The following is a 15,866-nucleotide window of genomic DNA, read 5'->3' as shown; positions in this document are numbered from 1 at the left end:
TACAAAACCAAATTTGAACTTGATTGGGCAACCATAAAAAAAGTTATTAGAAAAAAACAGGAAATTTGTGGACGGAAGAGTGACAGACGGACGGACAGAAGGACAGACGGACAGAGTGATTACTATAGGACACCCGCAAATCCTTGCGGGGCCCTAATTATAAGTTAAATGATCTTCATATGAACACACTGTAATTTTTTAATGCAATTTAACGCTTTCCTGCATTTACATAATAAGCATCGTCAGATGTATTTCAATATGAAAAACATATTATATTCTTCAAATCTTACAAGTAAACAGGTCTGCAAGTGTAACATCGGCACGACGAGAACAACTTTAATGTTAGAAAAAACCTACTTCGTCTAATGGTACTGTAAACCATTTTTTACTTGCGTGTGGGAAATTTTCGTGCAGCAGTTTATCACCATGCAGTAATTTGCGAAATGAAGTCCTCGCAAATAAAAGTAGGTTTACAGTTTATAAAAGCTGGATTTTTTTTTATTTTTGAAACTCACATCAACATCATATATTTGAAATCGTGCAGGCGTGGAGAATGGAGCACCTTCATGCAGTGGTACAATGGGGCTATGCAACCTCATTTGGCTTGGCTGAACCAGTTTTTCATAGCCCTCATTTTTGTTTTCCTTAGCCACGGTCTGCCAGTTGGGGTCCTCAGGATCTGGGGGTGGCTCAGAAATGGCTACCCCTGTGGTGTTAAGGAGGGTCTTTAAGGTTGAACCAAGCTGGACATCATTAACAATGGTTGTGGTTATGTTCTGTAGCTGGTCCGTGGACAGATCACCGGCACTTGCTGTTGCGTTGAGCTCTAGACACAGAAAACTTAATATATCATACGCGTTTACTAGTACATGTACTACAAACTTTTCTCATTATTGCATTTTTTTCTTCTCTTGGCAAATCAGTCTACTGTAAAATCCATCTGAAAAATGCTTCTTTAAAATCCATCTATAAAATGACACCATTTAATACATGCACATGCTAGTTTATCCATACCTTGAGAAGGAGGATTACTGATCTCGATTTCCACCCCTGTGATTTTACCGGTGGCTCTCTTCCTGCGACCACTGACTGATGATGTCTCCCTCACAATCTTTGTGATGCGCACACGACTGGCATCAATGTTTAGGAAGGAGGCCAGATTCATGATGATATTCTCCCCATAAAACTCGTTCTCTGGCATCGCTGGAAGTTGGAAGGACACTATAACTGTCTTCACTGTTATAATCTCCACTGGAGCTGGCCCTTTGATCATCAAAGTAATGATACCAGTATCTCTGTTGAAATAGCTGGTCCCAGATTTGAGTGCGCATCCTGTGACGTTAGGCTTGTAGTAGTCTGGCTGTCCAACAGGAGGAGGATCAACAATGTATTTTTTTTTGGCCCCTTCAAATCGAGCATTTGGAGGCAGGATGAAATTGCCATCATGGTAGACGTCCAATCTCCAAGGTTGAGAGTACCATACAGACAGGACAATACAGTCATTTGGTTTGGCATCCAGTAAGAAGAAGCGAGATTTCTGAGGTGAAACACTTGTGTAGTGCAACAAGAATTCCTTTCCTGAAATATTAAATGAGTTTAATTCAAAGCACCGATTTAGCCATCAACACTGTTAATTGTTATATTTCTATAATCATTATGACAGCAGAAATCTTGAGCATACACTGGTCACTAGAATAATATTTTCATTACATTAATTGAATTCCCAGAAAAGGGAAAGTTGCTTAAATTCAGCAATTTTGATCTATTTCCAAACAAACCTGTAGCTACGATGGCTTGGAAGGTGGACAGTCTCTTCCTACAGGTGTAGCCACTGCACCAGCCGTGGTCCTGGGGTCCGTTGATCAGGTCCAGGTATCCATCGCCCAGAATGGCGACCGGGGACAGACGGCGGGTCTCTGTGTCGGCGTCCATGCTCTCAATGACCAGTGTCTTGTAGTTCAGTTCATGGCACTCGTAAGCCTGCCAGGCGCCTTTGTACTGACAAGAGGATCTGATGATTCCTATTAAAAGAACAAGGAGATCAAGATTTTTATTCCTCGTTAATATAAAAGGCCCCTAAAATGCCATTCTGTAAATGTAGTATTTTTAGCTTGTATGATATTTGGCAGAAAATGATTTTTCAACAAGTTAGCATGGATCTGAATTTGTATATTTCTGAATGTGCCTATTTTTATACATGCACATATTGTATGATTGGTATTCAGCCAAGCTCTTGATTTAGTGGAAGCAGCTTTCTGCCAAAAACACTAAAAAGATTACAGAGGAAAACTGAATATGTTTACAGTATTCAAAAGTGTAGCTATAACAGCATTGTAGGAAAATGATACAAGTTTGTAACAAAAATATCTAAAGTTTTCTGTCTCAAATTAATATTTGTTAAATGTAGATCAAAACATATCACTGCATTTCTTTGAACAAGAGGTCCATGGTCCTAAATGCTAACTTGTGTAATATGATCTATCTTTATATCTTTATTTGTGTAGTATATGGGTAGAAACTTTGAATGATTGAAAGTTTACAATGGAGGCGCGGAATAAAATGATGCCTCTTATGGATTGGATATATGCACCTTAGCACACTCTTTAAAAAAAACTACAATAACATGAAAATAATCTAAGAACATTAAACTCAAGAAATTCATACACTAACTTTATAAAACACAATACATGATTTCTTAAGTTTAAAAAAAAAATTGAATATACATGTACATACAAGATTTCTTTAAATTTTTTTTATCAAATATACATGTATATACCAGTGCACATTCTCTAAACAACTGTGTGAAACAATTTTCTAAAAACAAGCATAAAATGTAGGGTTTTACTAATATGTGTACCTTTGCGAGGAGCTATCTCTGCAACAGGAATTCTGCTCCCATTGGATCTCACAAGCATCTCTTTTGGGATTCTGTAATCCCCTAATCCCATCTTGGGATTTCCATTCCATTCATGCTCCGATTGGGGGATGACAAATCCCGGGGAGCTGAGGAAGGTCCCGTCTAGATCCTGTAGGAGACACTTGACCTTAGCGTCACAGGCCATGTCTACACAGTTGGACGAGTCAATCTTCCTGCAAAATTGATAAAATAACAAATTTCATGTAGTTTTGAAACTCTCAAGAGTAAAAACTTAATGATAAAAAAATTGCCTTAAAAATCTTCTGTTAATTACTATAATTAACATAATATTCAGTAATAGGACTAAAATGTAAAAAAGCACTTGATGTTTCAAAGCAAACAAGCATTTATACACTTACATGTACATATGAATTTTACAAGTAAAATACCATTGCGGAAAAAAAAAAATTGTGAGTGCAAGGTCAACTCTATTAGTCACTAGAAAGACTTTACCCTATATCAGATCTCCAGTACAGAATCTTATTTTCCTCTGCCATATTGTGGAACTGAATTCTCTCTGTTATGAATGGGTGGTTTCCGTCATCATTTTGTTTATTAGGAGCCACCGCCCGATCCCCCCGACTGTTACATTTGTTGGAGAACTTGGAGAAAGTCACATCTGAAAGTTACGTGACAAATGCCTATTTATTTTAAACAAAGATTTATAGCATTTTACATAATGGAACTGTCCACATCACTATACAGAAATGGTAATGTTGATAATGATGGATATATACAATATTTAGAAATTACATGAACCAAAGCCCCTACCTTGCAAGCGAAATATTCCTTTGATGGTTTGGTAGGACATTATTCCAGAACAAGGCATGTTGGGGCAAGCATTGCCCCCAGAGGTAAATGTTGGCATGGTAACGCCAACACGTAAAGGAAAACTGTGACTCTTGATTTTCTCTCGGCTTTTGATAAAGTTGAAATCGGACCTGTCACCCCTAGCAGTAGAGCAATTCAGTTCGTCTGATGTACCGATAATCAGGGAGTCAATCACATTGGCATATTTGTCTTGGAATCTGTGTGACAGGGATGGTGGACCCTCGACAAATTGGAACACGCTGACTCCATTGTCAGCCGCCTTCAGATTTCTTACAGAGGAGCTGGCAGTGCCCTGGTAGAAAATCCCGTAATCGAAATTCTTCCATACAGTGAAATTAGCGTACATTGTGCATTGTTTAAGATAACCTGGAAAGTAAAAAAAAGAAAGGGGTAATATTTCTTAAAGCAGTATGTAACAGATAATATAAATATACAAATTGTCTGACTTCCAACCAACCTGGCAGTGGATTGATAGTAAGCAAGCCGACCCCAACCAGAGCAGTATGGGCGACATTGCCCGTCCAAGAGTCTGCAGACGAGACACCACAGGGTTCCCCAGTGGTCCGGAATCCCAGCCTCTCTGCTCCCCCGACATGGTTGTTTTGTAAAACCAGATTGGTGGCTTTATCCAAGTTGAATGCCCCGTTATATCGGAAGTTTGAGCTCTCCCTGCGACCTTGATAAGATCCCTCCCATTGTACCTTGGTCACAAAGTTGTTTCTGATGATGGATCCATCTCCTATTGCTTCAACAGCTAAAGAAATAGGTAAGCAAAAGATTTAAACAGTCAAATGACACAGAAAATCAATCCATATCTAATAATGAGTCAAAGATTAAAGGGAAATGTTTATGAAAGTATGTCTACTAAATACTTACCATACCACACTGTGTCTGTTATGACATTGTCTTCAATTGGAAGTTTGTTGGTAGCATAGGCCATGATTGCCGGTGAGAAGCCCTTATGGAAGGCACATTTCTTTACATAGGATGGTTTTATGTTGGACACAGTACCAGTGTCGATGTAAGCTATGGAGCCGCGGCCATCAAAGGGTGCCACCCAGCCTTCTTGTCCAGAGTGGTAAAACTCCACATTGGAGATGCGAGCATAGCCTGAAAATGCAGACAGAGTTTCATTTTAAATTACTTAAAGTATTCAAAACAGATGCCATTCAAAATGATTTGCAAATTCTGATATTTTTAGTAAAATTAGAATTAATATTAAAAAAAAATTAGCTAATTTATTAATAATTTAATTTTCAAAAACCTTTAATAAATAAATTATGGTTTTTCAATCCTCAGCCTCAAAGTATTTTTTCATCATTAATATGTTATCTATCCTTCAAACATTATAAATGAAATAAAAAAAAAAAATTCTAATGGTATCCAAGCATTTTATGATATAATTGTAGTTTTGGCCAAAACGAATAAAATGGAATAATTACACAAGCTGAGATCAAATAAAGAAAATAAAAAGTGATTATCTGATGCATCAGTGGCTCGAACCCCGGTCCTTCGAGGGTTGAACTGCTTTACCTTTATGTAGTAGTTCTCCCTGGACCCACTAAGCTAAACAATTTGTTGAATATATGTGGGAAATATTAACACTACAATACTTATTCAATTGTCTACATAAAGGCAGATTTATGGTACTAATTAATAAAAAAAATTCCGGATATCAGTAATTATTATCGAACATTTCTGAGGATCGGAGGTCATTAAACAGAAAGATGGTTAAAAAAACATCAATAAAAATCATTATATTTACATTTTCCAGTGTCTTTGCCTGTGATAACACTACGTATCGATTTTGTACTATATAACTCATAATACAAATGACGCCAAATTGAGGCGCCAGCTGGGTTTGCTTATTTATATTTAAATATTTAATCTGACAATGGCTTAAAATTATATAAATATAAGTAATAAGGTATCATTCTTTGAATATTATGTGTTGATAATTTCGGTCGTGGCGTCATCAAATCTATCATAGAGCCCTTCTGGCTTTATTGGATTTGATCACGCCCAACCGAAATTATCACCTCATAATACTCAAAGAATGATTCCTTATTCCTTATTTAATTTTAAAGTTTTTCAGGTTTGTTGAAGAAAATAATGAAAAAAGTAAACAATTTTAATGAAGTGATTGCTGAATAAACTTCCCTCTATTTATAGGGGTTACGAATTCCTGTAACGTTAAAGATGTTTGTCTTAAAGGTAATCTTAAACTTCTCACCTATGTATAGAAGTTTGCTATTACTGGGGTCCTGGGTTTGGCTGACCAGAATTCTGGCCCCAAAAGACTGGCTGTACAGTTTGTTGTAGCTGGCCCCCTCCACACGGATATTTCTGGTCAACAGACCAACCTCAGCCGCCATTGTTATTGACTCGTTGCCTGCAGTCTCTGTGTGGGCTATAAATCAGAGTGTCAACGATGAAAATATAAACATTTTACTGGTATACCCACCTTGCCACATAGCTATAGAACTGTGATGATAACAAATATTTATTATTGCATTTGATCTTTCTTATTTCAAACCTTCGCAACATCTATTTTTTTCAGAGATCACAAGTTGTGTTACATTTAAGACATTAAAATTAAAAATTAATCCTTTGCATATGGAAATAATCTATCAAGGAAACAATTTGTCAATTACAAACTTAATTTTTTTCATTCTGTGTGGAGAACTTACAATTCTGCAAAGAACTTACCAATATGCTTAAACTTTATTGTGCTATTCAGACTAAGTGTTTTTCCACCATTTGTCACTGCAGTTATCGCAAATGTTTCTTTTTCCCAAATGGAGAAATCCGTTGGAGCAATTACAATCTCCTCCCCAACTTTCCATGTGACATCTGTTGCCAATGTGATCTGTCTGTCGCCAGGATTGGCTGTTTGGGCCAGCAATGTCCAGGAAGTTCCTACATCTTTGCCATGAAGGTCAAGGCCACCAAACACGCCTGTGAAGATAATAATTAAGAAAGTCAAAAATCTTGCTTGAATCCGATTTCCTTTTAATGAACTTGCTCAAGAACTTAAACTGAAAGATATTCTATTGGAAATACTAGTGGTATATGGAGGAAAATAAACAATTTATCTGATCAAAAGGCAATATGTATTGGTTTATTGACGACGACAAGTTTTTTTAATGATAAGTTTAATAATATGTAATGAATCACTGACTGAGCCACCCAACCTATTGCCTTTGATCCGACCGGTGGGCCGGAGGTAGTGGGGTAGGGTCGTGTAGAGTGCTCCCCCTCAAGCAGAATCAGAGCCTGACCCAAGAACGGTTTATCTGGCCATCCAATGATCAGACGCCCTCCCAAGATTACAATGTAGGTACAGTTCAGCTCAAAGTTCCTGGTGCCATTAGCATCGTCTAGTTCTAGTACTCCATAGAGAACCAGTTTACCCATTCTTGGTAATGCTGTGTCAGCTACTACCCACTGATCTAATGGTTTTTCAAAATAATTTTTTTTTATGAAAATATTAATTTGCATATTTTATCGATAAAACTTTGCATTACATTCCAGCTAAATTAGAGCGCAATAAAAAAAAATGCAAAGTTAATCAATTTTCCTCTGGCCTGAGTACAGAAATGATCAATAATATATATTACTGTAATTGTAACAAACCATCATTAAATTAAAGTCCAATTAAAAAGTTGTTAAAATAATACATCAACACATTAAGAGAAATGTTTGATGGTCTGATACATGAACAATCCTGGTACTATTCAAAGGGGATAAAAACTAAATTTAACAAAATATCCAAACCTTTACTGATTGTGACATCATCACCGTCTTGAGGGACTCTGCTGGCATTCGCCCATGTGTCAGATTCTGACCAAGACTGGAAGTCGTAGGGTCTGCTTGTGACGGGGGGTACAGTGTTGGGGTCAACAGGAGGCTTACAGTCCACGTAGTAGCACTTGTAGGCCCGGAAACTCACACTGTAATCATTGTAGTCCGCAACACTGCGCCTTCGTCTGGAGGCAGGTTTCTTTGAGGAAACTGGAAGTCAAGAGGATTGGAAGAATTTCAAACAATTATTAATTATCGCATCATTATTTTCTGGAAATTAGCTTTTTATTACTCAAAATTAGTGCATTGTCCAACTCAAATTCAACAAACAGGTTTCAATGTTTGGTTGATGTTTGATACGATGTATGATATGCAATGTTCCTACTAAGTAAACTTATTTTCACTAACTAAACATGGACACATGAAAATGTCACAAACTTTTCAACAATGACCTTGAAACATGACTTTGAAATTCATAATGCAGACATTCTTTTTGACTGCTGATTAAAAAGAAGAGGTTTAAAAATAAAGATTGCAATTCTTTAACAGACTACACAGACTTAAGAAAAAAATTACTGGGAAAGACACTTATAATATTTAAGAGAAGAGACAGCGTCTACTTACTTATGTACTTGATTTCATTTTCATTTTTGAGATATTCCCATTGTCCATGTACAGTGTTGCCATCAATGTTGCGAGTGGGCTCGATGTTGGTGCTCCCGTCTAGGAAGAATCGGTCGGGTCGTACGGAGACTTTCTGTCTCAGGATGACGTACTCGTCTCCTCCAGTGTTGTTCTGTTTTTACAGAAAAATTTACATCAAAGATTTTATAGATAGGCAGATAAAATTCAAATGCATTTCCTGTTCTATACAGTCCTTTTGGTGAAAACTTAGACAGGGAAAGGGAAAGAAATGAAGAATAAACTTAGATCAGTAAATTTATTAAAGAAAGGGAAAACAAACTGTATTTACTTTTGGAAACCTGTCAAATCTTCCAGTGTAGCTGATGTTTGTTATCTGATCTGCATCCTTAAAATAATAGGAGTATTCCTCTCCATCCACAAACACCATCATCCAGCCAAGTTTGTGTGTTACAGCCTTCTTCCTCCACGGAACAGAGTCATTACCATAGCGATTCTTAAACACAAAATCTTTGTAATCTAAAGAGGATGGACTAATGCCATTGAAGGAGAACCGATGGTATTTGACCCCTGGTGGGCAAACTCTAGCTGGAGTGCTCCCACTGAAATTACTGAACTTGGGAAATGACACACAGGTAGGAGGCAATGTGTCTGAAGCTGAAATGACACTTTTTCCTACATTTGCTGCAATGGAGGCTGAATCTCCAGTTTCACCTATCAGAGTTCCATCCAAATCTTTCAGGACTCCAGCCCATGGCCATGGGTATGTTCCTTTATTGGGAGCTGACACCCACTTGAGATTTTTTGTCTCATAGTAAAATCCTCCACAATTCACGCTGCAAGTTCCATCAATCCTTGCAAAATCAACACCTACACAATTGCTCTCATCAAAATTTACAAAGCGGATACCATCTAATGTTAGTCCATTTCCATAGGGCAGAATGAAGCCAGCTCTTGTACAGCCCTGTTCTTCTCGAGTTAGACTTGGAGCATGACCAACAATAAGCAAATCCTTAAAAAGCTGGTCGCCTTCAATGAGCAGTTTCCCTTCATATCCTGCCTTCTGATTGTTAACCAACACAAAGTCTCTGCATTCCAATGCTCCCCCGTTCACAATCTCTGCTCCTTTCTCATTGTTCCAGGCGGTGAGGGATTCAAACAAAGACATGGCAGGAGTGCTTGACCCACATCCTCCTCCCTCCCTGGTCTTGATGGTGGTGAAAATCCACAGACCAAACCAGCCGTTGGAGTGAGCCGTGTTGTTTCTGAACACACGTACAGGAATATGTTGAGGACAAATACTGTTATCAAAGGATGGGCCGTCTGGATGTACATGCATTCTGTACCAGAATCCAAAATGAGTGCCACCCACTGCCCGGTTATGCTGAATGGTGTTGTCTGGATTAGTGACCCAGTAGGCAGCAGGGGTTATATCATCATTCTGAAGGCTGCTGGATTCTCGCACAAACATCAGCAGATTGTATTGCACTGTTGTACCAGTCTCGATTCCATCCTCAAAAAAGAAGGCTCCACCCATTACGTTATAGGCCACATTGTGTTCTATGAGAAGATTACGTGATCCATGAATATTGATAGCTCTGTTGAATGTGTTATAGATTCCACAGCCTCTGACATAGGATCCATTTGTATCTCCATTCAGATGGAAATGAATGGGATATCTTCCCAGTCGGAAAGCTTGACCAGCATGGGTCACTTCCACATATTCCAGACGAGCGTGTGACATACTCCCAGAATTTTTGGGAGAGTGGATCATGATTTGAGCTCCAAACTGATCGCTTCCCATCTCTTCTCCAAATCGACCTTGGAAACAGGTCTGTGTGGCAAATTCACCTAGATTTCAAACAAGAAATGAATGTATGTTTATATAAAAAAAACCAATTTTATCAAATAAAGTACCTAGAGATCAAAACCTAAAAGACTTCCAAAGCTAAATATACTGTACCTGTATCAAAACCATCTGGACAAGCTTCAATTTTCTCCACAAAATCTGGATTACTATCCCCTCTGACAATAATGTTCCGTGAAACCATCCCCACTTCTGCTCTGAACTCCACTTCAGTGCCATCAAAGGTCTCTGTGACCCCGAGATGTTCATATTTCAGTGGCTGTGTCAAGGTCACGGTCCTGTTGTCACTGGCGACCGACTGGATGACCATGAGCTCCGTCTCCTTCTGGGAGTGCCTGTGACTGGTGGTTGCTATGACAACTTTGTCTCCGGCTTTCCATGTGACAGCCTCTCTCAGAACAATGGTGGAGTTTCCTGCGTATGCTGTGGCATCCAATGTTGTCCAGGTCACTGGAACAGGTTTGCCTAAAACAAGAATTTTTTTGACAAGTTTAAAAGAACATGCACAACAAAATATATAAAAAAGATCAATTGATCAATTACATTACTTAACAATAATTAACTAAATCTCTCTATAGCTGGTTGGACTGTATTTGAACTGGGTTTTTTTTAAAGAATAGTTCTAGTATTTTGATAATATACACAAGTACAAGAGTGACTGCCATGTTCTGAACCCACCATGTAGTTCTAGGTTGCCCTCTCTGACAGCCAGGGACTTGGTGCCATAGATAGGGTACTCCTTGGTGCGGTGGTTCCCATACAGAGTTATCTCAGCTTTGTGCTGGAACGGTTCTTTCTCTGTACCCACCTGTACGATATTTTAAATATGAGTCTGAAGTTTTGAGACATACTGTGGAACCATTAAAATTCAAGGGGGTCAATTTTCGTGGATTGCTTAAATTTTACCGGTTCCTGGGGAAGTAATTTTGTGTTATATCTTATACATAAAAAGGAAATATGACTTTATAAATCAAATTTATTAATTTGTGGAGGATGTTAATTCATGGATGAGAGGCACCCACAAATTCCAAAATTGAAAATTGAGCCACCACGAAATCTGATGATTCCACAGAAGTAGCAGTATGAAGTTGACTATCATCTGTAAATATTCAAGTACATGTATCTATAAATAACTGCTAAATAATTTTGACAAGAACAGTAGTAAGCAGATATAAGTGATAGTTTTTGTGATTCTCTGCCAAGTATTTTGATAAAAATGTCTGAACCCACAAATCCTGCACAAAAGTTTCAATCACCAAATTTCCTAAAATAAAACGGTCAAGTCATCACATGTACATGCTTATATCAAGAAAAGCATAAATAGTGACAATCATGACATATATAAATACATTCCATTATATGTGCTTACTTGCAGTAGGCCATTTTTAACTATTAGGATATTCACTGCTTTCAGCTCAAGGTCTTTTTCATCAAAGATAAGGGCACCACCTGCAATGGATTTTTAGGCATGTAAAAATGGTGTTCACATGTGAAATACCAGAACCTGCATAATATATCTAACAACAGGGGTGGTGAGGGTTTGAGGGTTTCATGTTGTGTACTAACTGAATATAAATTCCTAGCTTTTCGATTCAAACTAAAGAATAGTCACTTTTGAAACTTACACATCTCAAAAAAGTCAAAGATAGTAAACACTATAAATTGTGAATACACCAGAAGCAATTTGATGCTGCATTTAAAGTATTCTGCCTGAACTCTGCTTACATATGTACATGTATAAAAATTTGGGTGTATATATACATGTATACCGCCACAAGAGAGCATCTATGAATGAAAGCTGGTGAATTTTTTGAGAGTCAGGACCTCAATATTTCTAATTAATACCTTGAATGAGTAGCAGGGTGAGCTTCGGGGTACTGACGTCCAACAGAATGGTCTGTCCCGGGGTGATGACAACCAAATCACCCTCCTTTGGTAAAGGACCACCTCCCCAGGTGAACGGAGAGGACCACACATCTATGTAGAAAAACTCGGCAGAGCTCTGAAAAAAAAGGTTCGCATCATATGTTCATTATTTTACCGTTCTAAATAAAGATACAGTAAAACAGGCTTATAATGAAGTGCCAGGGATGGGCGATTTTACAGTGTTATAAACATAATTTGTTTTAACCGTCAATTATACAGCATGTTATAAAGTCATGGAGAATGAAAATCACTTCGCTGCAAAAAGCAATTCATTATAAGCATGTTTGCTATAATCGTGTTTTACTGTATGCTTAAAAAAATTGCAATATGCTACATTTTTTGAAAGATTTAGTTTTAAATCATGTTGATTCACATAACACAGTAAACATCTTTCAAGCTTTTATAGAATATACAACTAGACTTATCTAATACTGTAAGAATAAAGTATATAATAAACAGGACCCGAGTGTGTGCTTGCCAAGCATCAGAAATCACCCACCTGCATGGCTTTCCCATTGCCAGAAACCTCTACCCTGACATTAGCTTTCTCCGACTTCTTGTGTTGGTTTGTCACACATGTGATCTGTGTGGGAGACACACTATTTACATCACACACTGTCCCAGCAATGGTCACCGACACATCACCCTTCACAGATCTGAAACAACCCCAAAAATCAACAGCCATCATTTTTTAATTCCAGAGTATATTGCATTCATTCCATTTAAAACAAAGATTTTGCTCAATCAAAATTTCCTATAACTGTACAAAATAAAATTGAAAATTATTAATAAATACTTTTAAGAAATTTCTTCTTTTCTTACCCAAAGCCTGTTCCCTGAATAGTTAATGTAGTTCCCCCTGCTGTACCTCCTCTGGCTGGGGTTACCATGGTGATGTTTGGAGTAATCGAGGGGTTGTAGGTGTAAGCATCTACTAGGGTCCTGGATACTCCATTACTGGTCAAATTCACCGTACAAGTCAGGTTTCCATCTGTAAAATATGTGTTTATGAATTATGATTTGCAAAGTTTTAAGAAAAGATTATTTTTAAGAATAAGATAATCAGTTAAAATTAAATTGATGGAATTAATTTTAAGTTTAATTCTGTAGATTCCTTGTTTTATGGGAGTACTTAATTCCGCAATTCAAACATTAAACATTTTGCATCAAATAGGAATATAAAATCGAAAACACTTAAGTTTTATCATATTTTTATTTAGTTTACATCTGTCCAAAAAATAAAAGAAAGATTTTAAAAGTCGCAAGATGTCTTTAAATCACGCATTTTATGCGAATATTAATTCCTCATGTTTAATTAGGAATCTATAGTAGAACACACTAATTTTGATTTGTTTTTGATAACAATTTTATTGTTAACAGCTACCCGTAAGTTAATACTTTATAACTAAAATTTGAACTAAATTCTAAAATTTGATTCATACAGGTGAATGCATGAGCAAATTCCCTCCCTTTAAGTATTTTTTAAAGGATGCATTAATTGTGCATCTCTGAAAATACTAAAAGAATTTATAACAATCAAGTAAGATTTTAGCTTTACCTGCAGCTTTTGGTGTTCGACATTGGAACTGCGAGGTGGACTGGTTGGCGGAGAGATCACGCTCACACTTTCTGTCACAAATCCAGACGGATGTGGAACTATCAAATCCAGATCCAGAAATAGTAACTAACTGATCACCAGCAATACCACCTGAAATTCAAAGACAAAGTTTCAATGCATTTCATTTAATTCATCCATCAAATTATGAACATATTTCTACTATTGATCCCAAGAAAACCAAAAAGTGAATTTATCTTCAAAGTGATACATGTAGTTGTTGGGTTAAAAATGCTTTGAAATTCCTTAAATTCTAGTTTTCGCAGAATGCAAACTTTTATCATAGTAATACCAAAACAAAATCTATTTTCTTTCAAAGTAAATTCAAGTTGCCTTATTTTCACATGTCCCTAACTGACATTAAAACTGACCTGTACTTGGAGAAATAGAGGTAACAAGCAGTTGGTATTCAAACTCAGAGCGATTGTCTGAGTTTCCTTTCCCCTCCACTTTGACTAGTACAGGAAAGGATCCTACAAGGTTGGCTCCGGCAGAGCAGACGATTTCTGTCTCCGATGAAGAGCTCACGGTACAATCGGCTTTGTAGATACTGACGGTTATGTTTTCCTTCTGACTGACAAACCCAGTGCCGGTGATGGTAATCTCTGTGCCTGCTGAGCCATTGGTGGGACTGATGGAGGAAATATTAGGGGAGGATTGGTTACTGTAGTTAAAGGCCACTATTGGGTATGATATTGTATTGGAGATAATTCCAACATTCACACTCTCTTCTATTCCATTCAAAGGTGTGATACAGCTCACCCTGGACAAACTTGTACTGACAATCCTGCATGGTTTGCCTTTTATAGAGACAGTGGTTTGATCCTTCACAAAACCGTTTCCAGATATGGAAATCAGAGTTCCACCATGGATGCTTCCCTCGGCAGGAGAGATTTCTGTGATCACAGCCTTTCCTGTCACCCTGATGCTTCCCCTGGCTAGACCTTTCCCAGCCACTTCCATAACCACCTGGTTATTTGAACCTGCAGGAAGATTTCCTACAGTACATTGAACTGAGGAATTTGATACAACTGTCACTTCACACCTTTCTCCTCCTATCTTAATTGTAATGTCAGCTGTTTCGTTCCCAAAACCACTGCCTTCAATTTCTAGAGTTGTATCAGTTGTTCCATTCACCATCATGGGAGATACAGAGGTCATTTGAGGAGTAAAACCTGCATCATAGGTAAATTTACATGTTCCTTCACACACAGCTGGAATCTGTTGACCTTGTGAGGACCTGACTACGACCTGGACATCTTTTTCACCTTGACCTTGACTTGTACGACACACAATTTTACTGTAGGTGACATTCATTAAACCACAAGAATACCCTCCAATGGTGACTGACACAAAATCTTTATCCATGGAAAAACCAGACCCCATGATGTGAATCACTGACCCTCCAACTTCTGAACCTTTAGAGGGCATGACCTCTGTCACAGAGGGCTTTAGGGCAAATGACCTTTTCATAACACTTTGAATGGCCACCAAAGCGTATCCAAGGTTATTGTGCCTCACTTTGATTGGCTGAAGAAGTCCAACTGATGGAGAATTTGAGTTATCAATGTTACACACCACATCTGGTCCACTGTCTCCGTCACCAACACATTTCCCATCTCCAAAACTGATCTCGTTCTGACAGTCATTATTGGACAAGCCTGTACCTTGCACTGTGATGTTGGTATTAACTGTGCCATTACTTTCGGACACCTCTGTAACTAAGGGAGTTGCACATGTCCAGAACTTAAAGTTGAACTTGCTGGGGTTCCCTCCAGTTGGTTCTGGAACAGAACAGTTAGACAATGGTGTCAGGTCTTGGCTACATCCTGCTCCAGGGGCATTAACTGCTGATGAAGAGGGTGCTGCAATGAATGAAATGAAGGCTCATGATCAAGTACTACTAGCGAGACATGCAGAACTGAAATGAAATTTTGTAAAAACCTATGACCCATTGTAAATTCTACACTTTTCAGAATTTGTGAAATTAAGGGGATAATACTCAATAAACTACAGATACAGACAATATTAACAAAACATATGACTTCAATTCTTACACTGCGGTGCCACTCTGTCATAGACAGCTTCAAATCCATTGACCTTGACACTGATCTCCGCCTCATAAGAACTGAGATCCTCCACCGTGACACACCCCCGGAACCACGTGGTCTTGTACTGGTCCACAAAGTCACTCCAATAACAGTACCTGCCCGCCACAGTGAACTGATGACGGAACACTCCTGGACAATTACAAAAAAAAATTT

At 38.0% G+C, this 15,866-nt stretch overlaps 1 protein-coding gene across 1 annotated transcript in view; it reads right to left on the bottom strand.

Moving 5' to 3' along the window:
• Positions 1 to 15,866, bottom strand: part of LOC128176384 (fibrocystin-L-like) — a 47,352-nt gene that overhangs the window by 4,524 nt on the left and 26,962 nt on the right. The window contains exons 29-51 of the mRNA XM_052842670.1: positions 15,660 to 15,842; positions 13,974 to 15,467; positions 13,546 to 13,695; positions 12,810 to 12,978; positions 12,487 to 12,643; positions 11,907 to 12,063; positions 11,431 to 11,510; positions 10,740 to 10,869; positions 10,158 to 10,526; positions 8,526 to 10,045; positions 8,177 to 8,348; positions 7,526 to 7,762; positions 6,943 to 7,200; positions 6,458 to 6,706; positions 5,982 to 6,158; positions 4,625 to 4,858; positions 4,206 to 4,502; positions 3,689 to 4,114; positions 3,371 to 3,536; positions 2,858 to 3,090; positions 1,779 to 2,021; positions 1,015 to 1,578; positions 516 to 826 (exon numbers count right to left, since the gene is read on the bottom strand). Of these exons, the coding sequence (XP_052698630.1) occupies positions 516 to 826; positions 1,015 to 1,578; positions 1,779 to 2,021; positions 2,858 to 3,090; positions 3,371 to 3,536; positions 3,689 to 4,114; positions 4,206 to 4,502; positions 4,625 to 4,858; positions 5,982 to 6,158; positions 6,458 to 6,706; positions 6,943 to 7,200; positions 7,526 to 7,762; positions 8,177 to 8,348; positions 8,526 to 10,045; positions 10,158 to 10,526; positions 10,740 to 10,869; positions 11,431 to 11,510; positions 11,907 to 12,063; positions 12,487 to 12,643; positions 12,810 to 12,978; positions 13,546 to 13,695; positions 13,974 to 15,467; positions 15,660 to 15,842 (7,976 nt within the window). The remainder of the gene's footprint in view (positions 1 to 515; positions 827 to 1,014; positions 1,579 to 1,778; positions 2,022 to 2,857; positions 3,091 to 3,370; positions 3,537 to 3,688; positions 4,115 to 4,205; positions 4,503 to 4,624; positions 4,859 to 5,981; positions 6,159 to 6,457; positions 6,707 to 6,942; positions 7,201 to 7,525; positions 7,763 to 8,176; positions 8,349 to 8,525; positions 10,046 to 10,157; positions 10,527 to 10,739; positions 10,870 to 11,430; positions 11,511 to 11,906; positions 12,064 to 12,486; positions 12,644 to 12,809; positions 12,979 to 13,545; positions 13,696 to 13,973; positions 15,468 to 15,659; positions 15,843 to 15,866) is intronic.

Source organism: Crassostrea angulata, chromosome 3, assembly GCF_025612915.1.
Source record: "Crassostrea angulata isolate pt1a10 chromosome 3, ASM2561291v2, whole genome shotgun sequence".
NCBI classification, from domain to species: domain Eukaryota; kingdom Metazoa; phylum Mollusca; class Bivalvia; order Ostreida; family Ostreidae; genus Magallana; species Magallana angulata.
Note: the sequence above shows the minus strand (reverse complement) of the source record. Positions and strands in the feature narration are given on the sequence as shown.